Here is a 17,267-nt window from a genome sequence, read left to right on the forward strand (position 1 = left end):
TGACAAAATACTAAAGTATCCCTGAAAACATAATATTTAAGAATGATATCACCAAATGATTTAGGATAATCATCGAACGCCTGAAATGCTAACAAATCATTTACCGGAATAATCATATCAAAAGTGACATCAACTTCTTCATTTGCTTCTTGAAAACTTCTGAAGGGTCAATATATTTACCACATACTGAGTTATCATATTTTTGAACATTATTATATAACGAATGAACAAACTTTTTAACTTTCCTTTCTGATTTTGGTTTATATGTTGCAAATGCGAAAGATTCACGGGCGCAATCCATCTGAAGATAACCGGCATCACCTCTTTCGGTTTCTACTTCTAATTGTTTAAAGCTTTGATTTGATGATTTGTAACCAACGAATAAACGCATGCATTTAAAAGCGGCATCACATGTGAAAGCTTTATTTGAAACTAGAGTTGCTTTAACTTTGCGTTTAATATATGTGTCACCTAATTGGTTCACATCATGAGCCGGATTTGTAATTCTTAAATGAGTTTGTTTATCATCAAAATATGGAGCATCAGAGTCATAGCATGAACTTTCAAGTTCTCTATAATATCTTCTACCGTCATTCTTTGCGAATATTTCATTTATCTTTTCGAATGAATGAAATACATTTCCATTAATCGGTTTAGTGTTTGGCACCAAATAGTTAGTCGTCATTTATTATAAATAAAAAAATCAAAATTAAAAGATGAAAATGAATTTTTAATTTTAATGAAATAATCAACTATGGCTGCAGGATTCTTTAAAAATTATGGGATAAAGTAAAAAGAGGAGCGCATAAAGTTTGGGAAACAATGAAGAAAGGAGCAAATTGGATATTTAAGAATAAAGAAGCAATTAGTGACGTTGCTGAATCAATAACACCAAAAGCTCCAATAAGAGAAATATTAAATAAAGGAGAAAAAGTTTATCAAAGACTTCAACCGATACTAAGATAAAAATAATATTTATTTATTTTTCCACTATTCCTCCTATTTTATTAAGTATTCCTTCAGCTATTCCACCAACTGCGTTACCTGCTTGTGCTCCCATCGCGGATTACCTGCTTTAGCACCTAATACTCCACCTATGATAGTTCCTGCCGTTTTCGCTACTGGTGCCAAAAAGTTTGCAATGGGTTTAATTACTTTTGATGAACCCAACGCAGCTTTCTTAATTCCTTCCCATAATTTTTTAAAGAATCCTGCCGCCATTTCTGATTTAATATTAATTAAAAAATATATTTCATCACTTATATTCTAATTTTTATTTAATGATAAATGAAACCAATTTTAAAAATAAATGAAACAGAGAAGGAAGAAATAAATGAAAGTGAAGATGTTCAACAAAAAATAAACATTGTTAAACCCATTACTGAAATAAAAATTTTTTCATCTGTTGAAGAATTTAATGACTATTATGCTAATAATAAAAAATTATTTGAAGAATTGACAACATGTAAATTGAATAAAATGTTTAAAGTTGATGGTTTCAAAATTTCAAAAATAAAAGGTGTTGTTAGTTTGAAATCTATTCCTCAATCAAGAATCACCTCATTAATGAAAATAGATGATTTAACAAAAAGAATAGAAATTATTGAAGAAAGAATGAATCAAATAATTGATATCATAAATCATGACTCGTTGAGCCCGGGTCCTTAAAGCCCAAGGCCAAAGTGCCCACTTAAAGTCCATCACTGAGTTCAAGGTTATATTCATCAAATATTTCATTATTAAATGCAACTTCTGCTAGTTTATTTATTTTTTCAATACGATCATTTGAAAGTCTATCGTTTAATTTTTTCTGAAGTTTTTCATTTTCTAGTTCTGAAACTTTATTTGGATGATATGTAAATTCATGAAATTCTTTGGCCTCGGTTTTGATCATTAATTTACAAAGAACTTTTGTGGTTGGAATTCGTTTGAACCATTTATCCTTAATATTTGTTATAAATTCAATATCTGGAATTAATTCCCAAATTTTTGCATTTTCAATTAATTTATTATCAAATGCAAAAGCAATGGGTTTAATATTATGTTTACCTTTATAATATAAACTTTCTACATAATCATCGAAATAAACATCTACTTGTTTAACATTTTCAAGAATTGGTGAAAGAGCATCCATTAATTGATTGACGGTTACGAATCTTGATCCACTCATTTTCTTACGAATTAAAAAAATAAATTATTCAAAAATGTCAGAAGAAAATATTTAAATAAATTATTTAAATTTTTTTACTCTATTCAAGAATTTTATTTTTGATATAACTCATTGAATTCAAAATTTTTTAAAAAATTGACACCATATATAACCAGTAGAAATTCTGCCAGTAGAAGTTCTACCAGTAGAAACTTTACTAGTAGAAGTTCTGCCAGTATAAACTCTACCAGTAGAAGTTCTGCCAGTAGAAGTTCTACCAGTATAAACTCTACCAGTAGAAGTTCTGCCAGTATAAACTCTACCAGTAGAAGTTCTGCTAAAGTATTCAATTTTGAGGGAAACAGTAGAAGTTCTGCCAGTATAAACTCTACCAGTAGAAGTTCTGCCAGTATAAACTCTACCAGTAGAAGTTCTACTAAAGTATTCATAAACACCTTTTTATATCTTATTTACATCTAACATGCACCGATTTATTTTATAACTTTATTAATACTAAATTTTATTTCATACAAAAAATAAAAATTCATAAGTTATATATTAATTTAATAAATTATATTATCATTTATAATAAAATTTTTCGAAATGCAGATAAATTTTAACATGTTCGAAATGAAACTATTATAAAATATATTCTTTTTATTAATGGTAATATAGGAATTGTAGGAATAAGGTCAGGTATGAGGGGCTTCCAGGGGCTGCGCCCCTTCTAGCCCTAAGAAATTTTGCCCAAGACCCAAGAGGAGGACCGAACCCCAGCCGACCAGCCGGTGACTTTTTTGTAGAGCGCTCAAAATAGTATAACTTTGTCCGGACAAGCAAGGGTCTATCGTCGCTACAGGAAAAGTTACAGGCGTTCCAAGGAAGTATACTTTGAGAAGCCTTTCCCCCTTATAGAATGAGAGAGGACGGTTATTTTACAAAACTGACAACACTTTGACCGGATAGTTTTTTGAGCTGAACAAAAAGTGTCATATAAACATCTGTCAAAAGCCTCTTTTTTACTTTACTTAAAATGCCACGTAAGCTACGTAAGAATTTACGTAAGAGGAAGAGAGCATTGAAACATCCAATAGTAAAACTAACACCACAACAACAGTTGCAACAACAAATGCTGAATGACCCCACTATGTTGCAACAAATGTCAAGCAATCCTATGCTTTTAAACAGAGTTTTTGGTGCACAGAGTGGAGGTTTAAGAGCGGCACTTTTAGCAAAAATGGCAGGCTATGGTGGAGCTGCAGACGGAACAGCATATAACCCTCAAAGTCAAATGAATTTGAGTTCACTCAAAAATCAAATATCAGATGTCAAAAAGTCAAACATAGACATACAGAAGCAAATAAGTGAAAACGAAAAGAAACTAGAATATGACAGACACACAAAGAAACTCAATGAGTTAAACGTAGAGAAAAAGAAGAAAGAAGAACAACTGAAAGAACTAAGTACAGAGAATATGCGAAAAAAGTGTCAGAAAAAGCAGCAGAAGTAGCAAAAATGGAACAAGATGTCATAAATTTGAAAAACCATACTACTCAATATAAAGTACTGAAAGATGAAGAGATAAAACAAAAAGCCCTGAAGACATATATGGATAGCGATGAGTATAAAAAAGAAGTTGAAGCAAATGTAAAGGCAGAAAAACTTTTACAGTTGCAAAACCAAACCGTACAGTATAAAACTTAGCACAAGAAAGTAAAAATGACGACGCAGCCATGCAAAAGGCAATGAAAAGCGCAGAATATATAAAAGCTAACAATGACTGGTTAGATGCCCAAGCCAACGCTAAAGCAGCTCAGCTTATAGGGTCAATAAGGACAAAAATACAAGCGGATGAAGACAGTTCAAATGAAGCTTTAACAAATGCTGACTTTAAGAACGCCTTCGAAGCTCTTCATAGTAAGGTGAAACAAGTGAACGACTTCTCATCTGGAAAGAAACTGAAGTCTGAAGGTTTCGACAAAGAGTTAAAAGAAGTAGCACAAAATATGACGAAAATAACAGATGCAGCAACGAGACAGGCAGTTCAAAGTGCCTATGACGCCGTTAGAGCAACTGTTGTGAAAAGTCAAGAAAAAGAGTTACAACAGACCAAAACAGACCTAGTAAATGCTTTCTTAAAAACGAAAAGTCAGATAGGACACTATGCTGCAGATGGAACATATGTGCCAGCTGGTGGAACTTATATACCAGCTGGTGGAACATATATACCAGCTGTTGGAATTTATATACCACCAAACCCTCCAAGAGAAGCACCTGCACCAGGACTACCTAAAACATTTACATCGTCAAATGGACACAGACACAGGCATGCACCAAAACCAACACAACAACAACCACAACCAGCACAACAACCAACAGTTCAAAACACTGCACAACAACCACCTCCACAACCAGCACAACAACCAACAGTTCAAAACCCTGCACAACAACAACCAGCACAGCAACCACAAACAGAACAAGGAAACCAAGAATTCTTAAAAAGGCTTAAGGAAGACTATGGTTACCCAGATAGTATTGACTTTAGTGACAGATATAAAGAAGCTATTAGAAAGTTCAAGGGAGGAAATACTGACCCGAACCTATTTAGCTTTATGGTTCAGCACCAAATGGGATATAATTTCAAACCTGGAAAATACAAGCTCGCTAAGGGATATGATTTAATAGCATATCATCCAAATGACATGAACGAATTTACTCCGAGATATTTGATGTCAGAGCTAAATGACAATTCAACTCCCGTCATGAAACGCGTAAAAAATAGAGACGGAACGAAAGAAGAAAGGTTTATGAGTCCGGATGACTTAGAAAGGGAACTTGTTAAAAACGGTCTCGGAATATATGAAATGCCAGCAGATGAGGTACAAGAAACTCCACAGGAAGAAGTTCAGATACAACCAGACATGGAAGAAATAGTTCAGCAACAACAGCTAGAAGAGCCTGAAGGAAACGAACAAGTCCTTCCTTTGGAAACTAACTTCACAGAACTAGATGAAGATTTGGAACAGCCGAAAAATCTTGACCCTCAACAAGAGTATGCGGAGAATATGGAATCTTTCCAAGAGTCTAAAAAAAATTCGGCTGACATAGTAGAAGAATATCGAAAAATGTTTGCCGACATACAAAAGACTCCAACACCAGATGAAAATATTCAGCATAGAATGGAAGTACTGAAAGAAAATGTACACAAATACAACAACCCTTTTTACTTACGAGCATTTAACGTTCAATCTTTGGATGAACTCGGTGAAAATAAAAGGTTAAATTTCAACAAAACATATAGAAATGAAACATTGTTTAAAGTTCATTCAGAACCTAACCAAGATGGAAACAAACCTACTTTTGTTTCTGCAGACTATGGAACTACAATGAGATGGGGTCATAAAGCAAATCCGGATAGGTGGTTCATAAACTTACAACCACAATTCCAAGAAGTTGTAGACGCAATGGAAGTCAATGGTGAACCAGATATAGCTGGTATTTTAAGCGCGGCTTTAATGCCATTGAAAGATATGAAACATGCAGATATTTTGGACCAGTATGAAATGAACATGGCTGATGGAAATATAACACCTGACGTTCTAGAACATTTATCTCAAAGAACTACACAGAACCATAGAGATGGTATATTTGGTGAAGAGTTTAGAAAGAAAGTTAGGGAGACAGAAGGAAGAGAACCTATTGTACATGACCTTGCAAACGAAAGTTTACAAAATGTCATAAAAACTTACTTTGCAGACAATGAACGAGAAGGGATGAATATTTAAGAAAACTCAAATGGACAGTACCAAATGAAATGTTAGTATTGAAAAACATGTTCCTTGACAAAATAAAACCAACTACAGAAATAAATGACGCAAGACTGAAACTTTGGGTAAAAGCTTTCCCATTCACAAAAGATATTGTTGGTAACATGGAAAGAAAACCAGAATGGCTACAAAAACATATATTTGGAAACGAGCTTATTCCATATGGACAAGCTCTGTTTGAAGAGCTTGAACCGGAAACTCAGGAAAGAGTCATGCAAACAATACGCGAAGACTCAAATACAAACTATGACAAACTCTTTCTAGGATATAGGTTACCTGAGGTGGGCGACCAGAGCTCAAAGGCAAAAAGGACATGGGAAATTTGCAACATACTAGATGAACATGAGGCAAAGATGCAACAACTTGAAGCAGAGGGCAAGTTACAAAAAGCGACACCAAAGAAGAAGAGAAGAGTAGAACAAAGTGAAAGTAGTGAAGAAGTAACTTCATCTAGTGAAAGTAGTGGCAATGAAGGAAAAAGAAGAGTTAAAAACTCAGTCAGGAAGAAAGTAAAGCTTGGTCCACGTGGGTTCTATTATGACATATAAATCCAACTATTCTATATTTTTACACATATGAAATGTACGCCGCTCAGAATATAACGCCAACAGTTTTGGATGCCATGAATGGAAATGTTTCCGAATGGTATAACGAATGCGACAATGCCATTAGAAGGTCAGAAATAGTTCCTGGAACTTACGAATATACAACTGCTGTTTCTTATGGAAATGTAGGTGAGTTTGGTGAAGGTTCTTCAACAACAGTAGATATTGCTTGCGACAGGTTTCATATAATTTCTATTGACAACTCATTCTTATACGTGGAACAAGACATTGAAATAAAACCTTCTGCCAAGTTGTCTGACAAGAAAGGTTGCAATGGAATTTTCTATGTCGGATACCAATATGCTCCAGAAGTTTTTATGGGATATAAGATATATTCTAACTCTGACTTAGTTCAAACAGTAACATGGGCAAACTATGAATGGTTCGCTTTGAGAAACTCAGTACAACCACAAGCTAGAGAACAAACAGACCAGTACGCCACCATTGAGAAAATAAGAAGACTTGACCCTAACGTTCCAGGAGTTTATGTTAACCTTTCTGGACAAACTGCAGCAGCAGTAACCAAAGTAAAACTGAAACTTAGAGTCCCTTTGTCATCTTTCCTCATCTTCAGGTTTTTAAGATACTTGCCAAACTGGGCAGGAAAAATTTCTATCGAACTTACTCCAAGCAAAAATAACTTAGTCATTGCACCAACACAAGACCCATTCACTCTTACAGAAGTAGTGGAACAAATAAAACGTCATTCGCCGACTTTTGCAAAGACAAAGTTGACTTAGACTTTGGTTTCTCAAACCTCAACACTGAAGTAAACTATTATTTCAATGCTGCTGGAGATGCTTGGGACCCAGTTAAGTTCACATGCGAAAAGTTTGAATGCAAGAGAATAGAAAGCAGACTTGCAGTCTATATGTTGGACCCAGATATTTCAAATGCTTTAGCTGCCAAATATATTGCAGTTCCACTTATGTTCCCTATACACCAAATATCTGTCAAAGACTTTGCAGGTGAAGTTGGAAACCAAAGTGCTGACCCAGGTGCAAGAACAGATATTGCTTTAACAACTGCAATGAAACATGCAGATACTATGTTTGTACTGTTCAGACGAACTATAAATGACTATTCTTGTTTCTACAACCCCGGTATTAAATATCATATAAACATAGATGGCAAATATTATCCAAGAGAAGAATATTCTACAGTTGAGGATATGAGGTCATACAACTTGACATTAGATGCTATGAACTTTAACAACAACTTCACAACAACCATTAACCCTGAAATGCAAAGTTCTATTATGCCATATGTGAAAGTATGGACTCATGCAGGAGGTCAAAAAACTCAATATACAAATGGAGACCGTTCAAACTTTTGGCTTGGCATTCCATTTGCTGACTCAGAAGACTTTATGGGTGGTATTTCAACTGTTGGTACAGTTCAAATACAATATACTGGTGACAGAGACGGTCCAGATGAATTGAAAGCAAAGAAGTTTACAAAACCAATAGCACTTTTCACGGAAGATGCTCTTTTGAAGATTCGTTCGATGAAACCTGCTGGGGCTCCTCAGATTGGCATAACGACAGCTTCCATCGAGCAGATTTTGGCAGCAGGTCAGTAAGTTGTTCTTGAACTGACTTCTCTCCGTCAAATATTGACAGTACGCCAGTTTTGACATAAAATTGTAAGATAAACTTACCTTTAGAAATATCTGTAAGTTTTGTTGTTATATTTTTGTCTGCTTCAAGAACTTTCACCATTTCAGTTATACCAACTTTCTTTGCTTTATGAAAATATTTTGGTTCAGCAAAGACTGCTATTCTATAACATTTTCCATTGTTTGTGTAAAGAACTATTCTGTCAATGTATTTGTATTGTTTGTGTGTGTAAACTTTGTTTTGCTTCAATTCGAAGAGATACTCAAATACGTCCATCTTTTTATTCTAAGTAAAATGTCATTTCCGAAAAATAGAAGCGTAAGTGTTTCAAAAGGTTTAATGGCGGTGGCAGATGTGAAGTTAAATTCACCAACTCAAACAAACACTCAAAGTGTTGTTGTCAATGTCAAAGAAAGAGATGTTGAAGTGGGGAAACCATACGAGGACGAAGATGGTATAACAATTGTTCCTGTAAAAGAACAACCAACATATCCTGAAGTTAGCAGAGACTTAAGTTCTGTTGCAGATATTCGAAATGACTACCAACAACTTAAAGACAAACTTAAAACTCAGGAGAAGATTTGTCAAGCTTTAGGTATAATGTTAAACTTGGTCGAACACAACCCTGTAAAAGTGAACTCATATGTCATTGCACCTCATGAAGTTTTGAAAGAACTATTGAAACTTTTGACAGAGGCAGACGATATAAACATCAAAGAAATAGAACCCGACATTGCTTGCTGTGGTGTTTCATATAATGTCATTGACAAGATATACGTTATGAAAGGAGGTGAGACGTTGAACTTAAAATATAGTTTCCCAGACGTTATAAAAATATTTGACGACCACAACATTTCATTAAAATTTAGTTGCTAAGTAAATGGCAGAAGACATAGTGGTTTATACTATTACGACTAAAAACCCTGAGTCATATAATTCTATAACAACAAACTTACAAAGTCCTCAAGGACGATATTGTAAACTAACCTTAAACACAATGACGACTAAAGCCTGTTTTGCTCTTTTGACACCAGAAGACTTTGTTGTTGTGAATGGTAAAAAATACTTCTTTGAAGATACTTACTCAGATATACCACCAACAGGTTTTGTTGACTTATTTAATACTTTAAGGACGGATGTAACATGTGCTGCAACTAGAGCAGGTTTCATTATGTTTGGATGTCCGACTGAGTTTACTATAAACAATATGAGCTATAATACAAAACTTATATCTGGTTTTTACTACCAACAGTTTCCTATAACAGGAAAAGGTGTCATACAAGGTCTATCTATTCCATTGACTTTAAGTACACCTATTTTATATATTGTTTCAAACTTAGGTTCAAAGTGCTATTCGAATGTCGACAGAAACTACTATGACCAAAAGATACTCATGCGTATAAACAACACATTCTCTGCTGGTTTGCCTATTGTTCATTCGAATGCAGAGTTTTCAGCTTTAGTAAACTCAAACACTTTAGCAAACATAAACTTAACCTTAGTTGACGCAAACTTTGTTCCTGTAAAACTTTTATGTCCTATGTATTTGTCAATGACGGCAGAAAGTTTCGAATTGGAAGATGCAACTGGTGAAAGTATTGTACTACAAGAACAACTTCAACAACAAATAGCTCAAGAACAACAAATGCAACAAATGGAACAAATGCAACAAAAGTCAAGAATAAAAAAAATATTTTTTTTATTTTTATAAAAATGTACAGAATAGATGTTTCAGATTTTTATGACTTCCAAGCTTCAGAAATATGTGTCCATTTAGAGACTATAACAAAGCAGTCGAGAATTTGAAACGTTTAGTCATTTATGTCGACTCTGCCCCAGAATGTTATGTCATGAAAGAATGGGATGTTGTCTTTAACAAACCAAGAGCGACAATAGTTTCAGAACAAGAATGTAGACAGAAACTTAAGAAAATAAAAGTCGTACAAGTTGGTATGAAGATGTTAGATGCTTGGGATATCTTATTGTCAAAGTTAGAAGATTTTTCAGTTCGTGGTATAAAGTTTTATACACCTTCTCCAAACTTCTATTCTATCTTCACTGGATATAAATACGAACAAGTAGAATGGAAAGAAAATGTTATAGAAGCTTGGTTAGACCATGTCAAAGAAATTATATGCAATGGAAACGAAAGAGTCTATGAGTATATCTTATGTTGGTTTGCAAACATCTTACAACATCCAAGTGCTAAAAATGAAACTGCTCTCATCATAATTGGAAAACAAGGAACAGGTAAGAACACTTTCTTTACAGATATCTTATGCAAACTGTTAGAGGGCTATTCGAACCCTAATATGACAAACTTAGAAAACATCTGCGGTAAATTTAACTCTTCAATAGAGAATATGAAACTTATAGTATGTAACGAACTTCAAAGTATAGATACAACAAAAGTTTTGAACTCAGATGCTTTGAAGAGTCTTATAACAGACAAAGTTGGAGTTGTTGAAAGAAAATATAAAGACCAAAGAGTTTGTGAAAATGTTGCAAACTTCGTCATGGTTTCAAACAATGCTGTTCCGATGAAGTTAGAAAGTTCTGACAGAAGATATGTAGTTGTCAGAACGTCAGATTCTCATATGCAAGATACAGAATATTTTGACGACTTAGCAGAAACTTTGACATCTGACTTTTACAACCACTTGTTCTCATATTTCATGACATTAGATATTTCTAAGTTCAATCCAAGACAAATTCCACATACCGAAGAGAGACAAACATTGTTAGAAGCAAACAAGAGTGTATATGAACTGTTCATAGATGAAACTGACTTTGAGTGTTTAGATGAAAGGTCATTGTACGATTCGTATAAACAGTATTGTCAAGAGTATGGTTATATGACAGCGTCTAAACGAACATTCTTGGCAAATGTCAAAAGTCTTTTAGACGTACAGAATGGTGTATATACAAAGAAAAATTTTTCTGAGTAAATTTTAAAAAAAAATATTTTTTTTATCCGATAGAAAAGATGGCAAAATTCATCTCAGTAAACAAGTACATGTCAGGACTTAAAGAAGAACTAGACCCATTCACATATTTGAATGTTTACTTCTACCATTTTGAAAAGTCTACATATGACAAAGTTTGGAACATCGAACCGGTTAAGTTTGCTATTGTGACTAAAAATGGTGCGAAATTTGAAGACTTAGACATAGAAGGTTTGTTAACAGTCAAAGAAAGTTTTGACAGAAGGTTCTCAAACCTTAAAGAAGGCAAAGCATACAAACTTGTTATACCTTATGAACCAAAGAAAGCAGACGACTATGAATATTATGAGTCTAAAGTTGTAGAAGTTCAAGGTAAATTGGGTAAAAAGATTTTAGAGTCTAAGCCAGTGTTTACTCCTAAAGAGGAAGAGAACATTGACATTGACCCAGAAATGTTCTAAAAATAAAATTTTATTTTTACATGTCAAATTTCTTTTTCTCTGGAACTGGTTCAGGTTCTTTCTTCTCTTCTTCTACTTTCTTTTCTTTCTTTTCTCTCTTCTTCTTTTCTGGTGGAGTTATGTCAAATTTGGCGCAACCATATTTATGTAAAAGTTCTTTGTCCTTTAATAGCTCTTCTATTCTGTTTTCTATTTCATCTTCAAGAACAGTGCATGTGTCTTCTTTGCATTCTAAGAAGTTTTGTTGGACTTCATCTCTCCAAGAGGCGTCATCTTTGTCAACAAGTCTGTCATTGACAAATTTTAAGACTTCTCTGCTTAATGTTTTATGGTTCTTGTCATATTCCCAGAAACAGAACTTTAGAACAAATTCACCTTTCTTGTTTACACTATGTAAGATTTTATGGTCGACAGATGTTTTGCTGTCGAAAAGCTTGTCTCGAATATAGATAGCGAAATCGCTAGACATTTTCTAAAAGATAAAAATTTTAATTTTTCTAAAAATATGTTAGAAAAAAAGTTTGCTGACATTGACAAAAAATTTGAGAATGTTTTAAATAAGAACAAGAGGAAGTTGGAAAATGCTCAGATAAAACCCATACATGACAAGTTCTTATTTGCTCAGAATGGTATAACAGGTCTAATTGCACCACCTGGGTCGGGTAAGACTTTCACTTATCTTAAAATGGCTGCACAACAACAAGAACTAGATGAGAAGAACCCATTCTATGAGTTAGTAGTCATTTGTAGTACTTCGGGTCAATTTGACCAAACCGTCAATTCGTTCAAAGATATTATAAAAAAGTCAAAACTAGTATGTATAAAAGACTCTGAGTTGTTGGATTGGATAAAGAAGTACCAAAGAAGAGTTTTGAAGTACAATGCTATAAATGAGTATGTCAATTCGAAGTTTAAAGACCCAAATGAGGAAATGCAGAGAATATTAGAGAAGAAACACTTCAGAAACAAACAGAAAGAGATAGAATACATTTCGAAGAAATTGCAATCTTACGATTGGAAGACTTACCCTCACAGATGTCTTCTTATCTTAGATGATTTCGCCTCTCATCCTTTGTTAAAGAATAGAGAACAAGACATGTGTCGAATTCTTAAGAAGCTCAGACTTTAACATCTCTGTTGTCATTTGTGTACAGACAGCCAAGAGTTTAAGTAAGGATGTAAAGAGAATACTTACTGACATTGTACTTTCCCCGGATTGTCCGAAGACGATTTCATGGAACTTGAAAGAGTCATGGCAGGTAAGTTTGACAGACATGAACTATGGAGAAGTACAAAGTCATACAAGACTCATACTTCTTTCAGAATTCATATTACGCGAACAAAGTTCAAATTGTAAAAAGTCAAGCGTAAAAAATGTAAGTGTTTGGTCTTGTCTGTTGTGGTGCTGGGCTGTCGGTTCTTCTGGCTTTGGAATGGACTCGGTTGGTGGTACGTCAGCCATCCGTTTGTTCCTGTCGGAAGGAAGAGTTCTTCCAGTTGTCAAGAAATTTTTTCCTGTCGGAAGGAAGAGTTCTTCAGTTGGAAGGATTTTCCTGTTGGAAAGAAAAATTTTTCCTGTTGGAAGGAAGGACTTTTCCTGTTGGAAAGAAAAATTTTTCCTGTTGGAAGGAAGAACTTTTCCTGAAGGTCGGCCAAAAAGTTCTCAATTTTCGAAAATTTGAATGGTTTACGACGGACAAAAGAAAAAATTTTTCCTGTCGGAAAGAAAAACTTTTCCTGTTGGAAAGAAAAATTTTTCCTGTTGGAAGGAAGAGTTCTTCCTGTTGGAAGGAAGGACTTTTCCTGTTGGAAAGAAAAACTTTTCCTGTTGGAAAGAAAAACTTTTCCTGTTGGAAAGAAAAACTTTTCCTGTTGGAAGGAAGGACTTTTCCTGTTGGAAGGAAGGACTCGGAATGCCAGAAGGACTCGGACAAGACAATTTACCTTATAGAGCTACCTGAGCCATCTTTGGTGTCAAGCTTGAAAAATAAACGCTTTACATGTATTTTTCAGCAACTTCGTCAAATAATTTTATAGCTTTAGCTATCTCATCTACTTCAAACGTTTCTTTACCTTTCGTGGGAGCACCATACATTTTCTCAAACTTTTCAAGCAGTTCTGTTTCAGCAGCTCTCATATCGTTAACAAACGCAACCTTAACTCTATTGACTATACTGTCATATCTTTGAGTTATATTAAATGTTCTTCCTATCTTATATCTCTTTGTATTGAAGTCCTTCGGTTTCTGAACGATATAAAGTAAGCCTTCACTGCAACGTTCCGTATCGAATGAACCATATGTTATGAAATTATATCCAACAACTGGGTCAATCCAGAACAAAACTATTGGTATAAGACTTTTGTCTATAAGATATGTTCTTGTTCCATAGAATCTTACCGATATCATAAGCTCAGGATTTTTTGTCAAAATTTTCTGAGTAGAAGCATTTCTAACCCAGTCGTGGGATGTTTTCTTTTCAGATAGTGTTAAAATGTCTGACAAAGAATATTTGTTGTATTTCTTTGAGTATCTTACGTTTAAATCACCAATTCTAACCACTTTGGTCTCATTGTCTATCTTTTTAACTGTTTCAAACTCAATGTTTGTCATTTCCTGTTCTTACATACAAAATAAAAAAAATATTTTAAAAAAACTAGCGTTAGTTTTTTATTTTTTCTATCTTGAGGAAATTCACGATTTTCATAAGCGTAGTATATGGTAAACGCTATTTTTTTTACGAAGTGTTAAAGTTCACTTCGTAAAAATTTCACGATTTTCATAAGCGTAGTATATGGTAAACGTCATTTTTTTGACGAAGTGCAAAAGTTCTCTTCGTAAAAATTTCACGATTTTCATAAGCGTAGTATATGGTAAACGCTATTTTTTTGACGAAGTGCAAAAGTTCACTTCGTAAAAATTTCACGATTTTCATAAGCGTAGTATATGGTAAACGTCATTTTTTTGACGAAGTGCAAAAGTTCTCTTCGTAAAAAAAATACAGTTATATCATGAAATTTGGTCATTTTTCCAGCAAAAATATATTTAGGTGTGCCTATGTGCCTATGTGCCTCGGTCAAATGAACTTCTCTTAAAATTACTGACAACAAGACATTTTGACAACAACACAGGAAATAGATTTCATCGTATATGTTTTGTTGAGACTTCATCGTCAATGAGCGTAAATCAGACAAAAAATATATTTTAGGTGGAACCAGGTCACCAGGTCACCAGGTCAAATGAACTTCTCTTAAAATTACTGACAACACGACATTTTGACAACAACACAGGAAATAGACTTCTTCGTAAATGTTTTGTCAAACATGAGTGTAAATCAGGCAAAAATATATTTCTACCATAAAGTTTCATAAGCGTTTTACATGGTATGTACGATGTATATTTGAAATCCTAAACAGTTTTGTAGCTTCTATTTCTTCTGTCAGTACATCGAATGTTTTAACAATGCCGAAGGTTTCTTTATATTTCTTCTTGACATCTGAAAGAAGGAAATCGTCAGCTGTTGGATAGTTTTTGTTCAGAAATGTCAACATGTCCATTTTATCCTCTGCTGGTTTCTCTGCTTCTTTCTTTAAGTCAGCATAGTCTTTTCTCATACGTTCTATCTCTTTGACGGAGTAGTTATATTTCCTTGTTGCTGCTTTACATTTAGAACATTGTGGGTTCATTTTTGCGTTATATTCTGAAACCTTACCTGCAAGTATGACTAAGGCGTAAATGGTTTTCTTTAACTCAAAGGCTGCTGGTTTTATTTGTCCGTTCCATACTTTACCTCTTCTATCCTCACCTCTTATCTGCAAGACACACTCAGCAACTAACGAAACAAAGTTGTCGTAGGTCTTAAACTCCTCCGATTTATATATGTCCATGAAATATACCATATCGCAGTCTTTGTGGTTGCAATGAAATCCAAGAAACTCATAGTTTACATTACGTATGAACTTCTTAATTTCAACTGAGTCAGTTGCTTTGACTTCTATTTCATCGAATTCTGGAATAGTGAGCTTTTGTTGTTGTATTTCAGGAAGTTTAGGTAGATGGTCGATGAGGTCCTGCATTTCATAAAGATACTGTTCATTTGTTTCATCTTTCGCACTACAGGTGAGATCTCCTTGGAGAAGTTCTTGCTTTATCTTCTGGATTTCTGTTTCGAAAGTATATGAAGAAGGAATGAAGCTTTTCATCTCTACTAACATTGAAGTTGGGTTCATGACTAACGAGTTTGGTGCTGTTGTTGCTAACATGTTCTTACAATAAAAATAAAAAATATTTTTTTTTAAAAAAACTAACTTTTTTTATTTCAGCACAAAATTCAAGAGTTTTGGTTGAAAAATACGGTGGGGCCAAAAATGGCTCGACCTCAAAACAAGCATTTTGTGAAGAATATACCAACCGCCGGAATTCCGGCGGTTGCTTTTTCAGCACAAAATTCAAGAGTTTTGCGTGTTTTCTACGATGTTGTCAAAATGTCGTGTTGTCTCGCTTTTTCAGAGAAGTTAAAATTACCTGGTGACCTGGTGACCTGGTTCCACCTAAAATATATTTTTGCCGAATTCAAGAGTTTTGGTTGAAAAATACGGTGGGGCCAAAAATGGCTCGACCTCAAAACAAGCATTTTGTGAAGAATATACCAACCCGCGGAATTCCGGCGGTTGCTTTTTTTATACAAAATTCAAGAGTTTTGGTTGAAAAAACAGTACAAGACTAGTTCTGAGATCTCACCACTTCACCTAAAATATATTTTTGCCGAATTCAATAAAAAAAATGGTTCATTTACTCACAATATTTTTGTACAAAACGACCCCAAACTTTTAACCTCTCTTCTGCAGCTTCTAATGAAATTTTAGCGAGTTCATATTCTCTAAATTCTCTCTTTAAATCTTCTTGTTCCCATTGGTCTAGTTCGTATGGAGAATCTCTATAACCAGAACATATCTCACGTTCATGTTCTATTTGTTTTTCATGCATTTTTCTAACTTCTTGTTCGAACAAAGGTTTTGCATTCTCTACTGTATCTTCAAGTTCTTCTTCATCTAATTTCTCATGAACTTTCTTGTCTATGAAGTCCAGAATTTTTCCAACTGCTATACAATATTTTGGAGAAGCCCACATTGCTATATAGTTTACGAGTCTTGGGTCTACATACATTCCTCTAACCTGTTTGATTTCATCCGGAATTCCTGCATGAATTTTATATAAAAAGCAACCCGCGGAATTCCGCGGGTTGGTATATTTCACAAAATGCCGTATAATACTCTTCCCAGGACTTATTTTCCAACAACCTTCTAAAGTCTTTCCCAAACTGCTGACATATCTTTGTTGCATTTATATAACCATCCTTGTCTCTACGTAAGACTTCAATACCGTTGTAAGTGCCTTTTGTGAATGTTTCGCCATTAGATTTGTTCGTGAACGTTTTTGCTTCGACTGTCATTTTCAGTACGTACAATAAAAATAAAAAATATTTTTGGGTGGCTTAACCGTCGGACATCCGTTTGTGGCTTAACCGTCGGACATTCGTTTGTGGCTTAACCTCAAAACAAGCATTTTGTGAAGAATATACCAACCGCCGGAATTCCGCGGGTTGCTTTTTTTATACAAAATTCAAGAGTTTTGCGTGTTTTCTACGATGTTGTCAAAATGTC

The 17,267-nt window shown here is 34.3% G+C and overlaps 8 protein-coding genes and 3 pseudogenes across 11 annotated transcripts, besides 1 other annotated feature; 8 read left to right on the plus strand and 3 right to left on the minus strand.

The window, feature by feature from the left end:
• The first annotated feature begins 3,182 nt into the window (after positions 1–3,182).
• TVAGG3_0567370 lies at positions 3,183–3,676 on the plus strand (annotated as a pseudogene). The gene has a single exon. A coding segment is annotated over exon 1 (494 nt).
• An 81-nt stretch (positions 3,677–3,757) lies between these two features.
• TVAGG3_0567380 lies at positions 3,758–5,231 on the plus strand (annotated as a pseudogene). The gene has a single exon. A coding segment is annotated over exon 1 (1,474 nt).
• Positions 5,232–5,478: 247 nt separating this feature from the next.
• Positions 5,479–17,267: part of a mobile genetic element that runs on past the window's edge.
• Positions 6,098–6,524, plus strand: TVAGG3_0567400 (annotated as a pseudogene). The gene has a single exon. A coding segment is annotated over exon 1 (427 nt).
• On the plus strand, positions 6,557–7,099 carry TVAGG3_0567410 (uncharacterized protein; the record flags this gene model as incomplete). Its single annotated transcript, XM_051238650.1, has 1 exon — positions 6,557–7,099. A coding segment is annotated over one exon (543 nt), but the record flags the coding sequence as incomplete, so codon positions are not given.
• On the plus strand, positions 8,540–8,997 carry TVAGG3_0567420 (protein of unknown function, DUF4106 family; the record flags this gene model as incomplete). Its single annotated transcript, XM_051238651.1, has 1 exon — positions 8,540–8,997. A coding segment is annotated over one exon (458 nt), but the record flags the coding sequence as incomplete, so codon positions are not given.
• Positions 10,153–11,148, plus strand: TVAGG3_0567430 (uncharacterized protein; the record flags this gene model as incomplete). The annotated part of the gene is made up of 1 exon (XM_051238652.1): positions 10,153–11,148. One exon carries the CDS (start codon positions 10,153–10,155, stop codon positions 11,146–11,148), a length of 996 nt encoding a protein of 331 aa, XP_051096476.1.
• Positions 11,187–11,606, plus strand: TVAGG3_0567440 (protein of unknown function, DUF4108 family; the record flags this gene model as incomplete). Its single annotated transcript, XM_051238653.1, has 1 exon — positions 11,187–11,606. The coding sequence occupies one exon, from the start codon at positions 11,187–11,189 to the stop codon at positions 11,604–11,606; it is 420 nt and encodes a 139-aa protein (XP_051096477.1).
• On the minus strand, positions 11,623–12,075 carry TVAGG3_0567450 (uncharacterized protein; the record flags this gene model as incomplete). Its single annotated transcript, XM_051238654.1, has 1 exon — positions 11,623–12,075. The coding sequence occupies one exon, from the start codon at positions 12,073–12,075 to the stop codon at positions 11,623–11,625; it is 453 nt and encodes a 150-aa protein (XP_051096478.1).
• Positions 12,112–12,500, plus strand: TVAGG3_0567460 (P-loop containing nucleoside triphosphate hydrolases family; the record flags this gene model as incomplete). Its single annotated transcript, XM_051238655.1, has 1 exon — positions 12,112–12,500. A coding segment is annotated over one exon (389 nt), but the record flags the coding sequence as incomplete, so codon positions are not given.
• TVAGG3_0567470 (organellar and viral DNA polymerase type B) lies at positions 13,603–14,217 on the minus strand (the record flags this gene model as incomplete). The annotated part of the gene is made up of 1 exon (XM_051238656.1): positions 13,603–14,217. One exon carries the CDS (start codon positions 14,215–14,217, stop codon positions 13,603–13,605), a length of 615 nt encoding a protein of 204 aa, XP_051096480.1.
• On the minus strand, positions 14,970–15,866 carry TVAGG3_0567480 (organellar and viral DNA polymerase type B; the record flags this gene model as incomplete). The annotated part of the gene is made up of 1 exon (XM_051238657.1): positions 14,970–15,866. The coding sequence occupies one exon, from the start codon at positions 15,864–15,866 to the stop codon at positions 14,970–14,972; it is 897 nt and encodes a 298-aa protein (XP_051096481.1).

This window comes from Trichomonas vaginalis, chromosome II, assembly GCF_026262505.1.
Source record: "Trichomonas vaginalis G3 chromosome II, whole genome shotgun sequence".
Taxonomy (NCBI): Eukaryota; Parabasalia; order Trichomonadida; family Trichomonadidae; genus Trichomonas; species Trichomonas vaginalis.